The sequence below is a fragment of the Centruroides vittatus genome, unplaced genomic scaffold, assembly GCF_030686945.1.
Source record: "Centruroides vittatus isolate TY-2023 unplaced genomic scaffold, ASM3068694v2 contig_918, whole genome shotgun sequence".
In the NCBI taxonomy this organism is placed as follows: Eukaryota; Metazoa; Arthropoda; class Arachnida; order Scorpiones; family Buthidae; genus Centruroides; species Centruroides vittatus.
This window is the reverse complement of record NW_027122605.1, coordinates 1258994-1281459: the sequence shown is the minus strand read 5'-3', so window position 1 is coordinate 1281459 and position 22466 is coordinate 1258994. Positions and strand designations below refer to the sequence as shown.

Below are 22466 nucleotides of genomic sequence, written 5' to 3'. Positions count from 1 at the left end.
ACTAATGACGATCTTCTAAACAAAGTTAGGGCCCATCTCAAGTCATTGGCTGCAACATTCTATGAAGAGGGAATTTCAAAGCTCATCCACAGATAGACAAATGCCTCAATCTTCACAATGATTACCTCAAAGTAACCATGTTTGTACCTAACTTTTGGTAATAAATTCATTTTGTTATTTACATTTGTCTCTGTTTTATGGACAATCAGAGGTTGAAAAAGAAACAACCCTTGTATGTCATATCTTCTTGGCAATATTACTGTAATAATGTTTTTTTTTCCCTCTAGTCTGGTAGAATTTTTGTTCGAAATTTATCTTACACAGTTACAGAGGAAGAATTAGAAGAATTATTTAAAAAATTTGGTTGGTTGACTTAATTTTGATTATAATTAACTTGTTTTGTAATTATATTTTTAATTATTTTAAAATTTTTAGGTCCTTTAACTGAAGTTCATCTACCTGTAGATGGATACACAAGAAAAATAAAAGGTTTTGCATTTGTAACTTTCATGTTTCCTGAACATGCAGCAAAAGCTTTTTCAGAGCTTGATGGTTCATGTTTTCAAGTAAGTTATTTATTTCGTTTAAATAATATTTATTTTTTTAAATTTTATTAATTTAGATGAAATATTTTACAAAAGGGTCGCAATTTACATCTATTGCCAGCTAAACAGAAAAAGGTGGAAGAAAAAACGATAACAGGTCTGATCAAAATAATTTAGATATATCTTAAATATTTTAATTTGTCATGTTGTATTTCTAATTATTATTTCAAATTTAAAGGTTATAAGCAGAAAAAACTGTCTGAATTAAAAGAACTCTCGGGCAGGTAATAATTAATTTTTATATTTTGTTAATTAAAATGATAAATTTTTTTTAGAATTATCTAAAGTCAATCCGCACAGCAGGGTGTATAACCAAAATATTGACTTACATGAACCTTTAACTGCTGCATAATACGAATTTTCACTTAGAAATCAAATGTTTTCTTAACCCCTTCCGGGTTCTTCCTCAGGAAAAAATGAGCTGGATCTTCTAAACAAGTTTGAACATAAAAACTTTGAAGTTGCTTGAACGATGTAAAATTCGAATGACCGGAATTTTTAACGTATCCGTTCATGTGGAGTGTTTAAAAATGTTCTAAACTAACGTTCCACGTGCATTGTAAAACAATGTTCTAAAAATAACGATCGACGTGCAGTGTTATACATTACCAATGCATTCGCCAAAAAATGGATCTTACACACAAATTCAGAGTTTGTAAATAAAATGCACAATGTTTCAGATCGTATAATTGAAGATATGTCCATGTGTTCCCGTAGCATCTGTAATTCTGTAAATTTAATTATCATTGTGTAGTATAGACTACTAGGCCATTGAAAGACATATTTCGTCTCTTGAATTAATGCAAGTGGATGTCATGTATGCTTTAAAAATCTCCACTGCTTCCAACCATTTGAGGTGGTCAGGTTGTGAGGTGGTGAGTATTAATTTTGCTCCTGAGAAATCTGCTACAATGTCAGGATCCGTGGCATACGTGGAAAGCAAAGTGGTACACCTGTTGTGTTGTATATCCAATTTATGTTCTTTTATCCTGACTACCATCGACCGTTTGGTTGATCCTATATATACACCATATCCCTATTGAACCTGTTGTCCTTGATAAGGGGGGGGTCAATGGAAGTTAGGATAAAAGAACATAAATGCACAAAAAACACAAAAACAGTTCTATCCTTTGAAAATTTCCAACTTTCAAACTTCGCTGCATTCCAATTTTTAAACATTTAAACAATGTTTGATACAGAAATTGTTATGTTTACATCACATAAATTAAACAATTATCTTTTTAAATAAAGCTATAAATAAAATTATGTTCTATGGCAGTCTAAAAGTTAGTCCGATGTTTTTAACATTTAATCGATGTTTGATAGGGAAATTGTTTCCTTTACATCACATAAATTAAATAAATAATTACAAATAAAATTATTATTATACTCTGTGGCGATCTAAATAGTACTTGCGTGGTTGCAGTACTGTAATATAGTCAGAGTTAATGCAATCTCCCTTCATGCCCGCTATATAAATTTCTAGAGCCTCCAACAAACAGTCATGTTAGTCAAAAACCTTATGTATAAGAGTAGCTTCATTCCAACAGAAAGAAATCCTGGGTTTGGTAGCATACCGGGCAAGTGCTGTATTAATTCCCCTTGGCCACATCATATTTGTGGTCGCGTATTCTGGCTTCAAGGGATCTGTACATGGATCAATGTATCTAAGATGATTACAGAGTGAACCAACATACTACTACTTTTAACTCTTTCTGCCCTGTGGGCACTAAGATGGCCTCTTTAAGCAAGCCCATTATGGCTTTGACCAGGCCCACAATGGAGCAGCCAGGTGGTGAGGGACGGGTCCCAACATATCTGGACAGACCACCCCCCTGAAAAATTCCTGGGGATTTTTTGAACCTGGGTCTCCCAGAGCGGTAGGCTGCCACCTTGACCCCTCGGCCATCCGGCCACTTAAACATACTACTACTAAGATGATTACAGAGTGAACCACAGTACTACTACTCAAACCTTTAAAAATGCAGTATAATTTTAATTCTCAAACATTTTTGGTTGTTTAAGGTGCCTGAAAACATTTGAAAATTAAAATTTTACTGTATTCTTAATCTCTTCACAGCCAAGTATTATGACAGCTGCCTGCAGCCATAGGCCAGTTTTTGTCTGAGTTAAGCCTAACATTAAGCTGTCATTTACAAAAATTATTTCTTTTGATTTATTTACAAATAATAATACATTTTTTTGTGTGTATCATTTTATAAAACTTTTATTTTACATTGCCACATGACAACAATGTATGATTCCTTCACTAAATAAAGGCAGTGTGATGTTGCCTGTCATGTGATAATTTTCATTAATTAGTTCACTAAATTAAAAAATTACTAATGTGATTACTATCTTATCTGTATAAATATAAAAATTTTGATTTTTCATCACTGGTTAACATTGTTGGCTTGTGAATTGCCATTTTTTAATAAACTCTTGCTGCAAGCTCCAATTTAAAGCGGTTTATGCCAATGTGCAAAAGAAAAATTTGAAGATGGTTTTAGTGGCTAGAAGTGGTCAATCAAATGACATCATTGGATTTTTTTAAAATTTTAGCAAAATTAACACAGTCTATTGTTAAAAAATGTGTTACATTGTAAACGAGTATACTCAGGTTTGACCAAATGATGCCACTAGGCTAACTTCAAGTATACTCGGGTGTGGTCTTGAATAGGTTTGTTCAAGGCCACACTCGAGGTTTGAACAGTAGTACTGTGGTTTATGACAAGTGCAGTTTTCAGAAAACTGTGATTACAGAGTGATATTTATCTCAAAGTCAAACAGGCTTTAGTTATAGATATGATAATCTAGGGGTGCATTCTTTTATTCCTCCACGTAACTCCGCGCGAGCGGCATCCGTTTAAAAATTCCTGCGGAACGCGTTCCTAAATTCCGGTGGGAGTGCGCACTGTCAAACGGCAAAAACGGCCATTTGTAGCAGTAGTTTACGGTGGAAAGCAAAATGGCGTCTTCCATGGCTCAGATAGTTTCATTTCGGGGTCCATTATGTGGTTTTATGAATGAAAATTTAGAAGTTGTGAAAGCGCAAGTTAGTTGTTACAACAATGTAGATATTATAGATATTGTAGACCGCATATTGTGCTATCAAGAGTGAACGCCGTGATGTGTCTTTTCGAATTTTTTTCGAATGGTAGCTGGCATTCTAATTTTCATGGTTATGTTGAATGCTCTTTCAACAAATAATCCATTTTATGGTTAAATTTTACAATTGGGACCCCTCTTTTGCCTTTAAAAGCTCATATTTTAGAATTATATATTCCTCCATCACCATACTATTGATAGTGCGGGTGCCGCCATCTTTCTTTCTTTCACCGTCGTTCCTAAATGCCTACAAACGGCAGCGCACTCCTGTAGTAGCGGCGACGCAGAACAACCGCTATTAAAGAACGCACCCTAGATTATAATAGTCAGCTGTTATATAGCTGTTGAATGTGCTGGATGCATCCATCATTTACTACGAGTTGGCAACCCGTGTCCTGGGCCTCATACAACCTGCATTAATATTTTGTGTGATGCAGGCTACACAAAATATTAATAAACATATCAATTTTTCAACTTAAGGAAGTATGCAGTAACAATTCTATCATTATTTTCTACAACTTATGTATATGAACAGTTTCTTCCACAATGAATTTAGTAAAAAAATGAAACAAGAAATCAGATGGCTGCATCTGTTCAAAAGTATTAAATGTTGCCGTTACATAGAAAAAGGTTGCCATCCATGATTTACCATATTGTTATATTTTACACATAATTTTTAAAGAACTCTAGTTAACTCTTTTTAACTATTTAACTAAAGAACTCTTTTTAACTATTTTCAATCTCATTTTTCACTTACAGCCTTGCCATTCTCACATGATACTCAAATAAATGGATAGATAAACTAAAGTAATCAATTTTATTACGTTTTGTTGAATAATAACAACTTAGAAAAACATTACAAATACCATAAAATATGTAATGTTTGGCACACTATTTCTACATTATTTTGCATATAAATAATTTCTCTTGTAATGGTGCATCATAATATCTTCTTGAAATGTGATCATTTAAACATTAAAAAGGAATTTATATTAAACATTCCTTATCAGCAAAGGTCATTTGTACTAATGTGGCTCTTGAGCAGCATAGCCAAAATGTTTATTATTAGTGTATAATGCACTATGTCATCTAGTTGCAATGACTGCTGATTGTTTTTTAGGACTGAATGTAAGATACATCTCTCTATTAGATACTTAAAAATGAATAAAACTATAATTTTAAAATGAAAGATATACACACCTGTGTATGTTTACCAAATGTTTACCGTGTTTTCTGTTTATCAAATTTACAAATTTGCAAGGAAACTTTATTTACAAAATGATCAATTCCTTTTTGATCAGTTGAAAAACTATTTTAATTTCTGTACAATGTTAATAAGAATATAAATATTGTTCTCTTATTAGAATTTTCTGAAACTAATATTTTTTGAAATAGTTCTCACAACTGGAATTCACTTTTTCTTGGAGCTGATGCTGTTGCTGAAGTTCTGGCTGAAAAATATAACAAAACAAAGGCTGAAATATTAGATGCAGTAAGTTTTAGATGAAGTATTTATAATTATACTTCAAGAAATATTTTACTGATGATAATTTTAAAAAATTTTAATATCTTTGCAACAATTGTACTAAATATTAGTAATTTGAAATAACTTTTTAAATAGGAAACGAAAGACAGTGTTGCTGTACGTATGGCTTTAGGAGAGACAGAATTAGTAACAGAAACAAAACAATTTCTTCTTGATCACGGAATCCAATTAGATTCTTTTGGCCAGCCAACTGCTGAACGCAGCAAAACTGTTATTCTAATAAAAAATTTACCAGCAAATACTAAACCAGATGTCATAAATGAATTATTTTCTAAATTTGGTGTAGTTACAAGAGTTATTTTGCCACCTTTTGGAATAACAGCTATAGTGGAATTTGAAGTACCTGCAGAAGCAAGAGCTGCTTTTAAAGCATTGGCATATAGTAAGGTAATAATAATAATAATAATACTCAAAGATGCAACACTCACAAATGACACATGCAGAAAATGTCACATCATGCCAGAAACTGTACAACACATCACCTCTGGTTGCAAGCTCTTGGCACAGACAGATTATTTACACAGACATAATCAAGTAGCAAATATAATACACCAAGAGCTTGCAAAGAAACACAAATTAGTAGACATCCATGAACCATACTACAAATACATTCCACAGACAGTATTGGAAAACAACACGCACAAAATGTACTACGACAGAGCCATAATCACAGATAAAACAATTTACCACAACAGACCAGACATCACACTCATTGACAAACACAATAAAATCACATACATTATAGACATATCCATTCCAAACACTCACAATATACAAAACGCATGCACTGAAAAAATTAGCAAGTACACAGAACTCGCCCAGGAAATAAGGCATCTGTGGAGGATGGATAGGGTGCTTATTGTACCTGTTGTTCTCTCCTCTACAGGTGTCATACCACACACACTACACAAAAGCCTGGGCACGTTACAATTGAATAGAAACACATACATCATACTACAGAAGGCCACTATATTGAATACATGTCATATTGTGAGAAAATTCCTGAATACAGACACACACACTGATACACTTCTTTAATTTCTGTTTTGGTTACTATGCCTTGACTTTGGTTCGGCATAGTACATAGCCACCGGTGTTAACCGAGTATATCTCACTTAACCCAACATAATAATAATCTTTTTTGTGGTTTTTTTTATATTTCTAAATAATTATATCTGTTATGTTGATACACATATTGTCACATTATATTATATCAGATTGTAAAGGTGAAATTTAGATATTTTGAAAAAACGTTTATTGACAATTAACTAAATAATGATTACAGTCCAGTCTTATAGGTAATCACCATCAATATTAATCACATCTTGCCACCTTTGCTGCAAATTTTCAATCCGGTGAGCATAGAATGATTGGAGTTTTTCTTTGAAAAATGCCTTGAGCTTGAGGTATTATAATTGAGGTATATTGGCAATATTATTCTGCAGGGTGTGAAATAGATGATATTCAGTTTGTGTAGGTTTTAAAGTGGATGAGACAGAACCTCCCAGCCCAGACTGGCCAGCTTCTCTAAGGTTATCTTAGCTCTGTGCTGGCACATTGTCATGGTAGTATTGAACTTAAAATTTCATCCAAAAATTAACATTGTTCTTGATGTTCAAATGATGGTTGGAAGCAGCTCTGTCATGATGATGCAAAACAAATGCAAATCATTGCTTTCTTTTGCACTATTAGCCCTTTGACATTTGCAACAGCTAGTTGATCTTTGTTCACTCAAGAATGCTTTAATAAATGCTTTGCAGGTATGATTGTGAGCCATTGTTGTGTTGTGGCCACCTTTGAAGTGGAAGAACAACAACATGCAAATGTCTTCTTTCGAAAGTTTCATATTGTCAGACATTGCTGATACATCTATTTCCAATGAAATATGCAATGAAATGACATGTTTCATTTGGTTACTCTACCAACATATCCACAACAAATGTTTTAGAACTTTTTCCCCTCAGTTGTTTCTAGAAAAAATTGAAATGTCTATATTTTACCTTTACATCATGATATGTGTAGTCTATTCTTTTTATTTGTATCATATCTATTCATACATTGGTATGAAATGAAATTTCACAAATAGCTTGTATTTATTCCACAGAACTAGTAGTCTTTAAAAAAATTAGCAATAATAAATAAAAGAAATCTTTATCTAATTTCTACATTTATTTACAATTTAATCTAGAAGAAAACAAGGAATTAAATGTAAGATATGATGAAATAAAAATAAAATCCATGGGGCTTATCTTTGTTCAAAATATAGACATAAGATTTTGGTATAGTTGCAAAATTATTTTTGTCTTCTCTGACTTACTTTGAAAGATACTCCAAAATTATTTCTATTATGTTTAATTTGTTTTTCAAATGTTATTTTTTTAGTTTAAGTTTGATGTTTTAATGAAAAGTTTATTTTTGATATTAGATTTTTTCAAAATTACGGCATTAATTGGCATCTTGAAATTTCTTTTCATTTTCATTTTCATTTTACTTTCTGGGTAGATGACTTTTGAAATTCTCAAAGAATCTCACAAAACATCTTACAGGGATGACCAAACATATTATCCTCTATCAAAATTTTGGAGAATCTTTCAAAGTAAGTCAGAAGAGACAAAGAATAACATTTGGGGAATGCCCAAAAGTATGTCCAAAGTTTTTGAAAAAGATAGCAGAGCAAAATTTAGGAAGATGATAGGAATCACTTTTCATTGCAAGAAGGTAGAACCGTTATGGTTGAAGTTAATTAGCAACTTTTTTAAACTCTTTTTTAATAATATTATTATAAATAACTTATTCTTTTATGGCTTAAAAATTTGTCAATAGAGAGATCAAAACATTTTCTAATTCCTACAAATCTTTATGTTCCTCTTCAACAAGGAGGAATTTTTCCTAGAATGTCTTTAAGGAAAATATCCATAAAAATTTTCATACTATTATTCTCTGTGGTTCCTATGTTTTTCTTCTGGATTGTCCTCTTTTTCTTCATACTTTTACTAATCCACTAATTCGTAAAGTAAACTCATCCATAAATTTTTGTTGATGCTTATCACTAAGTTTCTCCAGTTCTTCAAGATCAGAGTAGTTCTCTTTACTACAAATGCTAGCAGCTGATATATCTATAATCACATATTTCTTCAAAACTAATAGATTCACATTTCCAGTGGAATCATTAACAATCTCAGGCCGTAGATTTTTCCATGAAAATAATAAAAAACTTTTTAAAAAATTGTTTTTTTTTTTTTAAATTTTTATTATTTGGACACAATCAGTAATGATATAATTCTTCAAACACTTCAGCATCAACTTTCTAAACTTTGTTCATCCAACTTCTTAATAAAGAAGATAAAAAATAAAGCCAAACAACCACCGAATTACATCAGGCTACTTTTCTTCGATTATATTTAATTAATTACTAAATAATTTTCACTAGAGAGAGGCTGATTATATTTAATTATCTGATGGTTGTTTGGCTTTACAAATTTATCAGGTTTCATTATCTTTGTTTATATATAAAAAATAAGTTTTTTAAAAATCTTCACATGTGAAGGATTAAGTACTGGTATATATTTATATATTGTTTATTGCTAGAAATGTAATTATCAGTAATTAAAAAGTTGAAATTTTTACTTTAGTTTCAGCATGTTCCTTTATATCTTGAGTGGGCTCCAATAAATATCTTTAATTCATCTCCACCAAAAGAACCAAAAGTAAGTGAAATTAATAGATCAAATTAATATTTCATAAAAACTAAAATTGTACCTTTTGTTTCTTAATTTTACATAATTTCCATCTGTATAACTTAAAGCATTTACTTTTTTTTTATTTTCATAAGAAATTAACGTGATATTTTTTGCTCTGATCAAATCTAAATAAAAAGTAATAATTTATTCAGTTGAAAATTCAACTAAAACTATTTTCTATAAAACTTTATTAAATAAACACTTGAAATTGTATCATAAACTTTCAAAATTAGAAATTGAAAAATCATTACATAAAACAAATTTCATCTATGGCAAATGGTTTTAATTATCAGAAAATATAAGTTGTCAAAACAAATAAATAATTATCAAACACTGTTCCTTAAAGTCATTGATATAAACTTAAAATAAAATTTAAAGTATTTTTGCATTTTCTAACTTTGGAGACTTCTTCATTACAAAAAAAATGATTTAAATTATAAATGTTTTTATTAAATATTATTTAATCATTGGAAAGAGATTTCTTTTTACTTTAATGCAACAGTGTATACAGGGAAGTGCTGAAAAGTTTGCAACTTTTTCTAGAAGAAAAGAAAAAAACATTGATAAACTGAATATATTTTATTCAACATAAGCAGCCTTTAACTCTATACACTTATTACAATATTTCTTCAATTTCTTTTAGCCTCTGCAAAATGTGCTCCAAATGTTGGTCTGTAGTTTAATTAGTTTATTAATAAAGTACAAATGATGTTCCTTTTCAAAAACTGGAAAAAATTTTTCTAACAATTACAGGTAAAAACACTTCATGACTTTTATAAATCATGTCCAATATTGATGCTGTAAAGTTTGTGACTTTACCCAGTTGCAAGAGAGCATAAGCCATTCTACAAGAATAATAGAGAAGTCATTGCTAGAGCATATGCACCATAACAGTCTGTTATGACTGTGAGTTTGCTTACTTTAAAAATTTGAATTCATGATAGCTGCACCAAGATCACAATTCGGCAACATTGAGAAGCATGTGATCATGAAGTTTTTGTTCCTCCATGATAAAGGAGCATATGAGATTCACTCTGAAATGCTGGTAACTAGGGCATAACTGTCCTTACAATAGTGAAGTAATGGGTGCATATTTCTGAACTGGCCATTTTTGAGATAACAGATGAACCACACTTTTCATGTTTCATATAAACAATGACAGATGAAAATCATGATTATATCAACCACCACATTTCAGTCAAGATGATTGTCAAAATCTTGCAATTTCTTACAAAAGGGTTTACCACATAATTTATGATATTCTTCAAAAGCTCTCTGCAAAATTCACTCTGAAAATTTTTAGTGCAGGCCAGAAGTGGACTTGCATGATTGACTCCAAATCCATTTGGCGTGGTTTGACACTATAGCTGAGGATTTTATGGTCTGATTAGTAACTATGGATAAAACATGGTTTCATCACTATGATCCTGGTATGGAGAAACAATAAAAGGATTAGTGTCATAGTCTTCCCACGCAAAGAGGTTTCACTTCCAAAAATCAGCCAGAAAAATCATGGCTTCCATGTTCTAAGAGAAAGATGGTGACATCCTAGTAAAGTATGTGCAAAGGGTCAGAGAATCAATGTCACTTATTACATGTCTCTAATGGATGAATTTCAGCAGGAGAAATTGAATCAAGACAATGTCCCTGCCCATTTAGCTCTTCAAATCACACAAAAACCAAGTATTTGGAGTTTGAATTACTGGACCATCCAACTATGGGACAAGATTTGCTTCCAATCAGGAGATCATTTGGGATACAGAGGACTGGTTTAGTTTTATATGTCAGGTACCTATTTCATATCTAGATATTAAATACAGAACTATCATTGAAGAAATTTGATATCCACAAATACCTTTTATTGTATATATTAGCAATGAGCCCAGCATTGCTCAGGAAAAAATAACAACAGCAAAGATTAAGATTATTAGATTATTTCATACTTCTAACCCTTCTATTACATTATATTATAATATTTGATTTATATTTACAAAGGTTATAAGGTTATCTTATGTAAGAGTTTATCACACCAAGTGTCAAATCTAATACATTTTAAAAATTCTTTAAATTGTGTACAGTAGAGGAGTAAAGAATTTTTAAAATGTGTTAGATTGGTCACTTGGTGTGATAAACCTTTATGTAAGATAACCTTTGTACTTATATAAATCAAATGCTATAATATAACAAACATTAAAACGAAAATCATGTAAAGAGATTGGTTATTTTAGCCTACTGTTGTCATGTTTATCGCAATACTTTGATGGTACAAAATGGCTCAATTTCATTGGTCAAGTAGCCACCAATTGAAAATAAGATATCTTAAATTTTTTAAGATATAATATTTTTTCCTGAAATTATACTATTCACAGCTGAATAACAAACAGTGATTTGCCAACCAACCAAATTTGGCAAAAAAGGGACCAAATATTTAAAACTCAGCACCCTCAAAAACCACTTAAAACACAGTTCAGATGTGCTCAGCAGAGAATAAATTACAAATTTATGACCACACCTATGCATTTGCTGAGAAAAAAATTTTAATTACCAACATTTTTAGCCTACTCCTATAGGCCATCATCAGGTTTCTAAAACCATTTTTAGAAACTGTTCCACAAATAGAACATTTCATTTATATTTTAACCTTTGAAGAATTATAAATACAAGTTTAAATTGAAATGAATTAAATAAATAACTTATGAAAAATATGAGGTTAACAATAAATAAAAATAAACTTAGAAATTATACAAGGTTAACAAAATATGAATAAATATGCTAATAAGAAAAATATATACAAAAAACTATGAGAGTATAACACATAAGCTAAATATGATTATAGGGGAACACATAATTTTGGCAGCAATGTCACAGGTGGAAGGCTCTGTTATAAAGTTGGATGAAGCAAACATTAAAAAGATACATTCTTTAACCATTGCTATGGATATGGAAAAACTAGAGTTTTACAAGAGCAAGATCAAAAAGCAGTGCCTGAATGCAAGAAATGCAAATGCATTACCATCAGCCTGAAAATACATAATTGAAAAAAGATTTAGACATAAAAACCCCTGAGTTATGTGCAGTTTAGGAATTTGACTCATTTAACCATCACATATATAAATGAGCCTCAGATATATTTTATATCTGAGGCTTGTGAGTATGAGAAAGAACAGAATATAGATCAATAATAGTAATAAAAGTTCAGATAATATACATTACAAAACACAGTATGATTTCATTACTATTTTCAGCTAGCTATGTGAATTGCACATATAAAGTTTGAGTTTTATATATACAGGAAATCCTAATTAATTCAAAATTTGAGGGATGAAATAATTGCAATTTTGAATTATTGAGTTTTGAATTATCTGAGATTCACATATTTTTGTACAATATGCTAAATGCCATATAACTGATGTAATTTATTAAGCAAATGGAATACAGTTACATATGCATAACACTATTTTCATTAATTAATAATTAATAATAATATAAATAAACTGCAGGTAAACAGCTCATGTCTGGTGAGAACCTCACATGTTGCCAGATAGATTTTATAAAAAGTAAAGCAGAGTTTCTCAAAATATAGCTTAAATTATTTTAAAGTGCCCAAATGTAGTACCCTAGAGCCCTACAAATAACTCAATCTGCTACTTGTAGCTCAATCTTTCGATCTTGAAACCCAGCCATATTTTATGAGATAAGAGAAAAAAGCATAGTCCTTGGGTAAGGTGACCCCCAAAAATGTATTACTGTAAAAGCAAAGTCATATTGACTAGATTAGAGTTGTTTTCAATCTATTGTACTCTTAAGCTATGGTGGCACTTCAAGCTAAAATAAATGAGTTAACATATGCATATCACAGTTCAGACGGAATTTTCATTTTTAATTTAAAGTTGACATATTTCGAACTAACCAAATTCCTTAACATGTAAATCTCTATCCTCAGCCAAGACAAATACTACATTTACAAACTAATGGTATTTTGAACTATCCAAATTTGAATTAACAAGGATTTCCTCTATAGCTTTTATTTCTTTGATCACTATTTTATTTTTTAATATAATTGATTTAATTAAATTTTTAAGTTTATATATTAAATTAATATTATTTTTATCAAAAAAAGGCTATAGAACCTGAAAGTAAAAACATTATTCCTGATAATGTTACAAAAGCTGAAGAAAATATGGATGAAAATGATGATGATGACGACGACGACGATGATGATGAACCAGAAGAAGGCACTACTTTGTTTGTGAAAAATATTAATTTTCAAACTACAGAAGAAGAACTGAGAGAAGTAAGTATTGTATTTGTTAAATAGTAGAGTTTACTTTACACATACAGGAACTTCTTTTTTATCTTAACATATTTAATAAATACTGTTTCTTATGAAAAGTATTCTTTATCCTTTATCATATAGTTGCATAGTTTTGAGGGTTGTTTAAAAGTATTAGTGCTATAAGAAATATTTAGAAATTAAATGTACTTGATAAAATGTTTTCGAGACAATATATCTCATTATCAGAATCAAATGTAAAAGAACTTTGAAGTACCAGTCAATGAACAAAAATTTTAAATAATTTATTAACATTTTAACCACAAAATGATTGAAACTCAAACAACATTTTTGGTTTAGAACATGAAAAATAAATAAAATTTATGTAAATTTTAAATGACATGAATTAAGACATCGAAAAACACAGAAAAAAATAAAATAAAATAAAAATAATAATTTATTTTTATTTACTTTTATCAAGTAAACTGATTCCTTAAAAATTATTAGCATTGTGTCTTGTGGACGGTGTAAATATGGAATTGCTTATCAACAGAGAACTCTGTTTTCTAGCTAGGTGAAAACTTAGAATAACTACTTTTTCTAAATCAGTATCAAATTAATAGTATCTTGCAAATAAGTCTGTAGAGAATATAACTTCTGTTTGACTGTTTAACATTGAAGAAGCAAATAATTTGAAGAATGTCTGAAGAAGTTGATATCTATTAAAAAAAAAAGTGCATAAAATGTGGATCTGGAGCTTAAAACTAATGGCCATAGCAGAATCTTATTGGTTAGAAAAGCTCAAACTGACAAATTGGAGAAAGGTTAAAGTTTTAAGATCAAAAGAGAGGTCAGATATATAAGAAAGATAAAATGGATTTTCTAGAAGCAAATAGGTGATATTAAATAGAGAAGACAACTTGGTAAGATAGTTTAGATTCACAAAGGCAAAAATGCTCCCAAGAAAGTATTTGATCTGTTCTCAAGAAAATATAAATGTGTACTAGAATATAGAAAGAACAGACATTTAATCACAATATGTGACATGCTGGATAAGGTGTGTAAAATTTCTTCCTATTAGAGAGCAACAAGCTGCTAAATGGACAATGGCAAGAAGCTTAGATAAAATAGCAAGAACATATAAATGTTCTTGCTATTTTATCTAATGACATATAAATTTGATTACTTTGACTATGTTTTACTTCAGATCATTAGATGTTGGAGGAATGACAATTAGTTACCGTATTCTATGGACTATAAGACGCACTTTTTTCTTCGAAAAATTGCCTCCAAAATTCAGGTGCGTCTTATAGTCCGTAGCGTCTTATAGGTATTTTTTTTTTTTTTTTAAATTGCTTAAAAATTAAGATGCGTCTTATAGTTCGTAGTGTCTTATAGTCCGTAAAATATGGTAATTCTCGTATTATCGAATAAAGGGAAAATTCCTACAGTTATCAAGTGAAATAAGTTTATCAAAACACTATAGGAACATTTAGTTGACATAAAAGTGCTAGAAAAGATCTGATTTTTAACTAATCAATAAAGTTGAAAAGTTAAAAAAACAAATTATTTGCCAACTTTGGCATTCAAGATACTGACTAAATAACAATTACCTACATAAGTTGGTTTCCAAGACACACTAGGTACCTTGGCTTATTAGATCAGTTGAAAAATGCTTGAATGATCATAGGAATGGAAGAAATCCTTGCCAACTTTACAAGAAAAATGGAAACTGCCTGTGTCATTAACAGTGCTTACAAGGTGATTAACCCTTTTGCAATCCTTTGTTGATATATCATCAAGTAGTTAATTAATGAAACAAATCACTTGACAATTTATCGTCAATCTGAGAATTTACAATTCATATAAAACATTCTATTCACAGATGGCACTACACAACTGTAGGTTATTTTGTACACTTGTTTCACATATTTAATACCAAAAGGCATTTTATTTTATTTTAAGTATTTATAAGTTTTTGAAGCAAAAAATTTATTTGTGTAAAAAACTGTTTGAGTTTGTTTTAATCAAAATGTACAGAACAAAATGGCTGTTCGTGCTGGGTTACTCATGAAAATTAACTATACAATCGAAAAATTTTATCTATGGTCGAGTTGTGTAAATTATAGTTAAGAACCTGAGGACAATTTCAATAGTTTGTCCAATTACTGTTTTGGACTAAAAATGTCTCTTTCCATCCATATGCAATATATAGTTTAATGATTAGCTTTTTCCATAAAAACTTATAGGACAACTGGAGAAATGCCAGTTTAAATAATTAAGAACCTGAAAAAATAGTACTGTATTTGGGTTAAATAAAATAATCCATAATTTACTTTTATTTTTTGTCATATATGTAAGCCATGTTTTGCCTGTAACAAAATGAATTATTTTGTTGCTATGGAAATAGAGTGAACAGGTGATTTGAGTTCAGATTAAGAAAAACAGTTTTTGGTTGGCTCATCTGATTTCCTCTTATACCAAATAGAATGAAAAATCTGGTCTTTTATTGATGTAATGTAAAATTAACTTTAAATGTATTATAACCTTAAAAATATATTCATCTTGCTTACAATTTCTTAAGTTTTCATTTAACATTATATTCATTATAATATTTCATAATATTCAAATTCTTTTTATACTTTATAGTTTAGAGTAGCATTATTATATTAAAAGAATGTTTTACATCAATCATAATTCTGTAAAACATTAAATATATTGACCTACTTTGTCAATTTAACTTCACATTCAATACAACATTTTATCAATACATAGAATTCCACAAAAGTTAAAATACATATTTAGTTACTAAAATGTCTTGTTATAGAGTTTTTACAAAATTATTTATATCCCACAGTGATGAAAGATTGTATGTGTGGGTACTGGAAGGTCAATGGATTAGTACCTCCTTTTTTCGGCTAACAAGTCGGCAAGACCTGCCCACTGTCAAGGATGGCGGTTTCCGGTCAGGAGTTTAATTGTCCCGAGATGTCGGGCTTAATTGTATGTTAGGTCGAGTGGCAGAGGAGAATGGGCTCGTCGATAAGACGGGCGATATTCCAATAAATGACACTAGGTAAACAACAAACGATTACAAATGCCAACATCAATATGGATATATTGGCCCTACATACTAATACGGGAGATTACGAACCCGAGAGAGAGCTTACATGATATAGATCGTCAAACCTCCTGGAAGTGATCATCAGTGGGTCCCTGGGGAGTGGGTGGCTGACAGTGTCGAGGACAGGCTTGTCGGCGGATACGGGACGTCTTTAGGATGCAGAGGACTTCGAGCTCGGCGTAAGGCGGGAGTAACGAACAACGAACAACCCCTCTGTCCTCTCACTCCTCCATCTGGTCACGTTACTTTTCTTGTCAATTGGCGAATTTTGTCTTTAGTTCCCCTCTGACTCAGATTTTAGTTCCGCAAGGAGAGGAAACAAACGGTGGGAAAGGAAATATAGACATCCTCCGGTGGAAAAATCTCGAAATTTGTATCAAGAACAAAGAAAATAATAAAATAATATGCCATAGTAACAATTTAAAATTAGTTTTTTGTTTTGTCGATAAATTCAGATACTCCCATATGCATATTCTGCATACTTCCACTATTGTAGGATTTACAGTATATTTTTGCCATATTATTTATATCTAAACAATTATATTAATTTTTTATCTGTGTTTATAATTTTCATATGTTCTTTTAATTTTATTTTATGTACATTTTGTTCTACACAAATTATTTTTATATTTTTAAAAACAGATTGATATTAAAAATATAACCTCTACATATCCTGTACTATTGCAGTGTTTGGCTACTTCTGAGTCTGACATAATTATATTTTATTACAAAAATCTGTTCTTTTACTCTATTTTCTAATTTTCTTTCAGTTTTTCACATATAAATTTTATTATTCTTACATATACAGTACATGTTAATTTATAAATAACATTTTTTGTATTTAATATTTTCATATAACTGTCTGTAATTTAATTTTTTATTTTATTATTAAGATCTAGTATTAATGTTATATTATAATTTTTAAAATACAAAAAAATTTCTGCAATTTTATGACACATATACCAATAGAACAACAACAAGATATTAGAAGAAAATTAGAGTAAATAATTTTAGAGTAAACAAATTAAAACAAAAAAAAATTATATATATGATAAGAAATATTACCAACATGAAAAAATAATACATGAATATAAAAACTTTTTTAAAGAATAATAATATAGTTGTAATTAAAGTGGATAAAATCAAACAATTAATAATAATGAATGAAAATTATACATTAGAAACACCTCAAGAATTCAACAGTCACACGGTGGAGTTTGCTTTTATTTTATTAACATGCTTTAAACATTGAGCTAGAGAAGATCCTCAAAATAAAGGTCAATTCTGCTATGTGATTTTGTTGTATTCCTGAGATGTGAGAAAGGGATGAATTATGAAGACACCCCATTTTTATACTTTGGAGTATTTATTCTTTTTTGTTATGAAGTATTATATTATGAATGTTATGGAAACATTCAAACTTTACAACAGGATCAGTTATTTTATATCTGAGGCTTGTGAGTATGAGAAAGAACAGAATTTGAAATAAAATGCAAACAGAAACAAAAGGAGCAATGGAACTTGCAACAGTGGTTCCGAGGAGCGTCCATCAGACTTTATGACAGGGCCCTAAGTTTAGCCCTCTTGCTGAAACAAACTTGGGCCGGCTAGTTCCAGTTTCCTTGGCAGCTCTCAAAGATTGTCAACATACAAACTTACATGTTATGCATGATTATAATTTTCAATATAAACGTTTAGCTATTTATGAAGAAAATAATCAAATGAAATCAAAGAATTTCTATATTAATTAATTTATTTATATTTATTTTAGCATTTTAAAAAAATTGGACCCATACATTCTGCAACCATAGCAAAAAAGAAAGATCTCAACCATCCAGGTAAAAATGATTAACATCATAGTAATTATAATCAAATTTTTAAAATAATTTTTAATTATTTATTACTTGTTTAAATAAAAGGTTGTCTTTTATCAATGGGATATGGATTTGTTCAATATAAGCATAAAAATTCTGCACAAGAAGCATTAAAACAATTACAGCATTCAAAATTAAATGATCATGCATTAGAACTAAAAATTTCAAACAGAGCAACACAGTAAGTTACTTTACATATAAGATTTTCTAAAGTTAAAATATTTAAATAAATACTTACCAGAATGTTTAAAGTGATATGTTAATTTTGGAAATTAATATATTTGTTATATTTTAATATATAAAACTTACTATTTAAGGTATTTTAGAAATATTTCTAAAATTAAAATAAAGATTATTATTAATCTTTACAGGCCAGTAACAGCTACAAGGAAAAAAGCTAAAGAAGGAAAGCAAAAAAGTTCTAAAATTTTAGTCAAGAATATACCTTTCCAAGCAACAACAAGAGAAATTGCAGATTTGTTCAGGTCTGTAAAAATATGTAAACCTTACATTTTGAAAACATTATTTTACTAAGATGCAATATGTATTAGGTTTTATTTTATTATATTGTTAATTTAACGACTTTCATACTAATATTAAATTTTACTTTTCGGAAATATCTGAGCAACTTTGTGTATTATTTTTTATATAGATGCATTTTAATTGAGTAATTACTAATAGAAACTATAGATTAAATAATGTGAAGTTGCACTTTATATCTCTTAGTGACTTAACGTATTTGTTACACTTCATAACAATATATCTATACAACTTGCCATATTTTCTCTCTTAGCAAATGTGTCTGTATGCTAGACAATTACTATAACATTTTAGATTTAGTTATATGAAAATCATTATCATTTTTATTAATTACAGTTAATAATTAAAAATTTATATGCCAATATCAAGCTATTTTATTGTAGATCTTTTATATATTTGATGAAATTAATGCCAAATGATCTGCTTTATTATTGGACTATAAGGCTAATTTAAATAATTAGTTATAAATGTAATTAATAGTTTAAGTAGATGTATTAATTATTTAAGTAAATATGAAGTAATTTGACTAGAGTTAGGCAGTTACTTTATATTTAATTATTGAATTAGACTTATTACAGCCTGATAATATGGCAAATTGTTTGGGTTTATAGATTTATTGTTTGTGTAAAGAAATTAACATACTTAAGAAAACTGACATTTTTAGAATCATAACTTTTACAGTATATATTAAATTAAATTACTAATTTGACATGGACATCAATATTTTTATCTTGGACACATTTTGAAATATTATGTTTGGTAGTTTAAATCTTTAAATTTGTATAGTTTTATAAATTATTTTCCTGATGATTTAAGTGAACAATAAATGATAAATATAAACTTTTTTATAAACGAAGGATAAAATTTTCTTGATAATGTAAACACTTTTTGATGCACATGAGTGTCCTTAGTATAGGGTTGCCAGGTACTTGGGGATAAAATCTGGAACAAAATGAGTTCCTCCCTAAAGATACTGGGATGCTTAAATTCCAGGACATGTAGGATGGTGTTTTTACTCTGCCAGTGACAGAAAGGCATTTAAAATGTGGAAAAGAATAAAATATTTTATTGTCGGAACAATTTTTAGAATAAAGTCCTCCTATTGATAGATGGCGGTTGGAAAAAATCCAGGCCATCTGGCAACCCTATCTTCACATATTGGATGAGACAGCATAGGACATTCCAAAGTATCCTCAGCATTGAACATGGTTAAAATCTCATTGTTTTATACATATTAACTAAATGAAAATTGCATTAAATACCTGCTTATTCTGGATTTTTATGAAATTTTCTATAATTTAAGCATTTTTGGACACATCCATCTTCACAGTCAAAATGAAACATTCAATTTCTAAAATGTTTCATCTACCATTTTAAATTCAAATTGGAAGATAAAACTCCAGAAGAAGCAGTATAATTATTGTAATTTTATGTGAACATTTGGAGTCTAGTAACAATGATTTAAATGAAAATAAAAAATTGAATAAAGGGAATAAATTTCATGAAAACAATGATTTTATATCAAATTATAAAATTATTTTAGTCTTATCTGTGTAACTTCATGCTTTAGATGATGTTACATAGATAAGACTATCATAATTTTATAATGTAACTTTATGTAACTTATCTTTGTAACTTCATACTTTAGATAAAGCATGAAGTTACATTGTATTTAATAAACTGACTCAAGTTTGAAAAAAAAAGCATAGTGACAAAATATACAATAAAGCAAATATATGGAAAGCAAATAGATATTATATGTCCAAATTGAGTCACTAATTTTCTGTTGTAAAACAATATATTTAATGACTAACACCTTAACATTTATTTTGTAACTCATGGTTAATTGAAGATATAATTTGTATCTTACAGAGTATAAAATTACAAGTGTAAAATGATGAATAATACTATGATATATTGATTAAACTGGAATGCTGATAGCGAAAAATGATATTTATGACCATCACATAGATACTTTAGTTTAAATAATGATACATCTTAGTAAAATAAAATAAGTGTTTAATAGAAACTGATTTAATTAATTAAATTAAGTAATCTGGAAGTAATTTAATATATTTAATTTTCATTAACATTTTACTTATATTAAAGAAAAATTAATTTCATATGAGATTGGAATTAACTGATTTCTTTATGAAAAAATAAATCATTCATTCATTGCATTAAACTGATTTTAAATATTTTAAAACCAATAATAATTTCATTGCTTTAAATAAAATTTTTACAGAGTATTCGGAGAATTACAAACAGTCAGACTACCAAAGAAGCTTCACGGTACAGGAACTCATCGTGGATTTGGTTTCGTTATTTTTGTAACCAGAAAAGATGCTAAAGTAATTAGATTTAAATTTTTATAACATTTTAAAATTTATATTAAAATTGCATTAATCGAAATAATATATTTAATTCAGCGAGCCTTTAAAGCACTGTCCAACAGTACTCACATTTATGGTAGACGATTAGTTCTAGAATGGGCTAATACTGATGATACTGATGTTAATACATTAAGAAAGAAAACATCGAAAAATTTCTTTAATGGTAAGGTTACTCAGACAGAATATATAATGTAGTATATTAGTATAAGTTTATTTAATTTTCCATAAATTGATTTATATATAACATCTTTTTAAATATTGATTCATTAATTAATTCTATTAAAATTATTTTACTATCAATTTCTAAAATTTTTTTCATTACTCAACATATTTAAGCATCAGATTTATTTATTTCAAGGTCCAGTTGCAAAACATGCAAAAGTTGTCATTGATGGTTTCCAGGAAAATGAAGATTATATAAAAATTTAACATGGTAAAAATTTTATCTTAGAAGTAAATGTAAATACTGTAAAAAAAAATCCTGTATATATATAATAAATATTGGATTTTAAAAATGGTGAATTAAATTAATTATTTGAGCATATAAAATGATTTTGGTAATAAAAGAACAGAAATTTTAATTTTAAATTGATACAAAAATATCAATTTAAAATAATATTTACCTTATTATACATTGCAGATATATAATATTACATTTATAATTAACATTAATGATTGATGCAATTCCATCACAACAGAAATTTACTCAAGGCTCTATAAGGCTAATGCATCATACTATAGCTTGCAAAAAGTACAAACCACACTCGTACCCAGCAGAATTCAATATACAAAAAACTTAAACCAACACCTTAATGTTTAAGTTTTTTTTGCAAAAAGTACTACAATTTTCAAACATTCTAGAAAGATAAAGTTAAGATTGTATAAAACCATTATCTGACCAATCCTGCTATATGGCTATGAAACATTGCCCATACATGGAGTCACCAAACAAAAATTGCAAGTGTTTGAAAACAAAGTCCTAGGAAAGATCTTTGGACCCATGCAGGATAATAGAACTGGTTCATGGGTTCTTCATCACCAATGCACAATGAGGAGCTATATTGCAAAGTTGATGACTATGATATCATACAAATTATAGCTGTGAAACACCAGATGGGTAGTACATGTAGCATGCACTGACATGAATCGACAGGTACACAGAGTGCTGACTGGAAAGCTTTGGTAAACCACCTGTTGGATGCCCTCCATTGCAATAGAAAGATGGACTAGAGAGGGATCTACAAAGTGAATCTACTGCCTAGG

At 29.2% G+C, this 22466-nt stretch overlaps 1 protein-coding gene across 2 annotated transcripts in view; it reads left to right on the top strand.

Moving 5' to 3' along the window:
• LOC136984436 (probable RNA-binding protein 19) overlaps positions 1-21784 on the top strand; it is a 57341-nt gene extending 35557 nt beyond the window's left edge. For both annotated transcript variants that reach the window (XM_067281413.1, XM_067281411.1), the window contains 14 exons: positions 288-363; positions 436-566; positions 642-702; positions 784-829; positions 5109-5205; positions 5335-5646; positions 8892-8966; positions 13120-13293; positions 18168-18234; positions 18316-18451; positions 18642-18755; positions 21056-21161; positions 21240-21366; positions 21562-21784. In XM_067281413.1, the coding sequence (XP_067137514.1) occupies positions 288-363; positions 436-566; positions 642-702; positions 784-829; positions 5109-5205; positions 5335-5646; positions 8892-8966; positions 13120-13293; positions 18168-18234; positions 18316-18451; positions 18642-18755; positions 21056-21161; positions 21240-21366; positions 21562-21632 (1593 nt within the window). In that variant the 3' untranslated portion in view covers positions 21633-21784. The remainder of the gene's footprint in view (positions 1-287; positions 364-435; positions 567-641; positions 703-783; positions 830-5108; positions 5206-5334; positions 5647-8891; positions 8967-13119; positions 13294-18167; positions 18235-18315; positions 18452-18641; positions 18756-21055; positions 21162-21239; positions 21367-21561) is intronic.
• Positions 21785-22466: the final 682 nt, after the last annotated feature.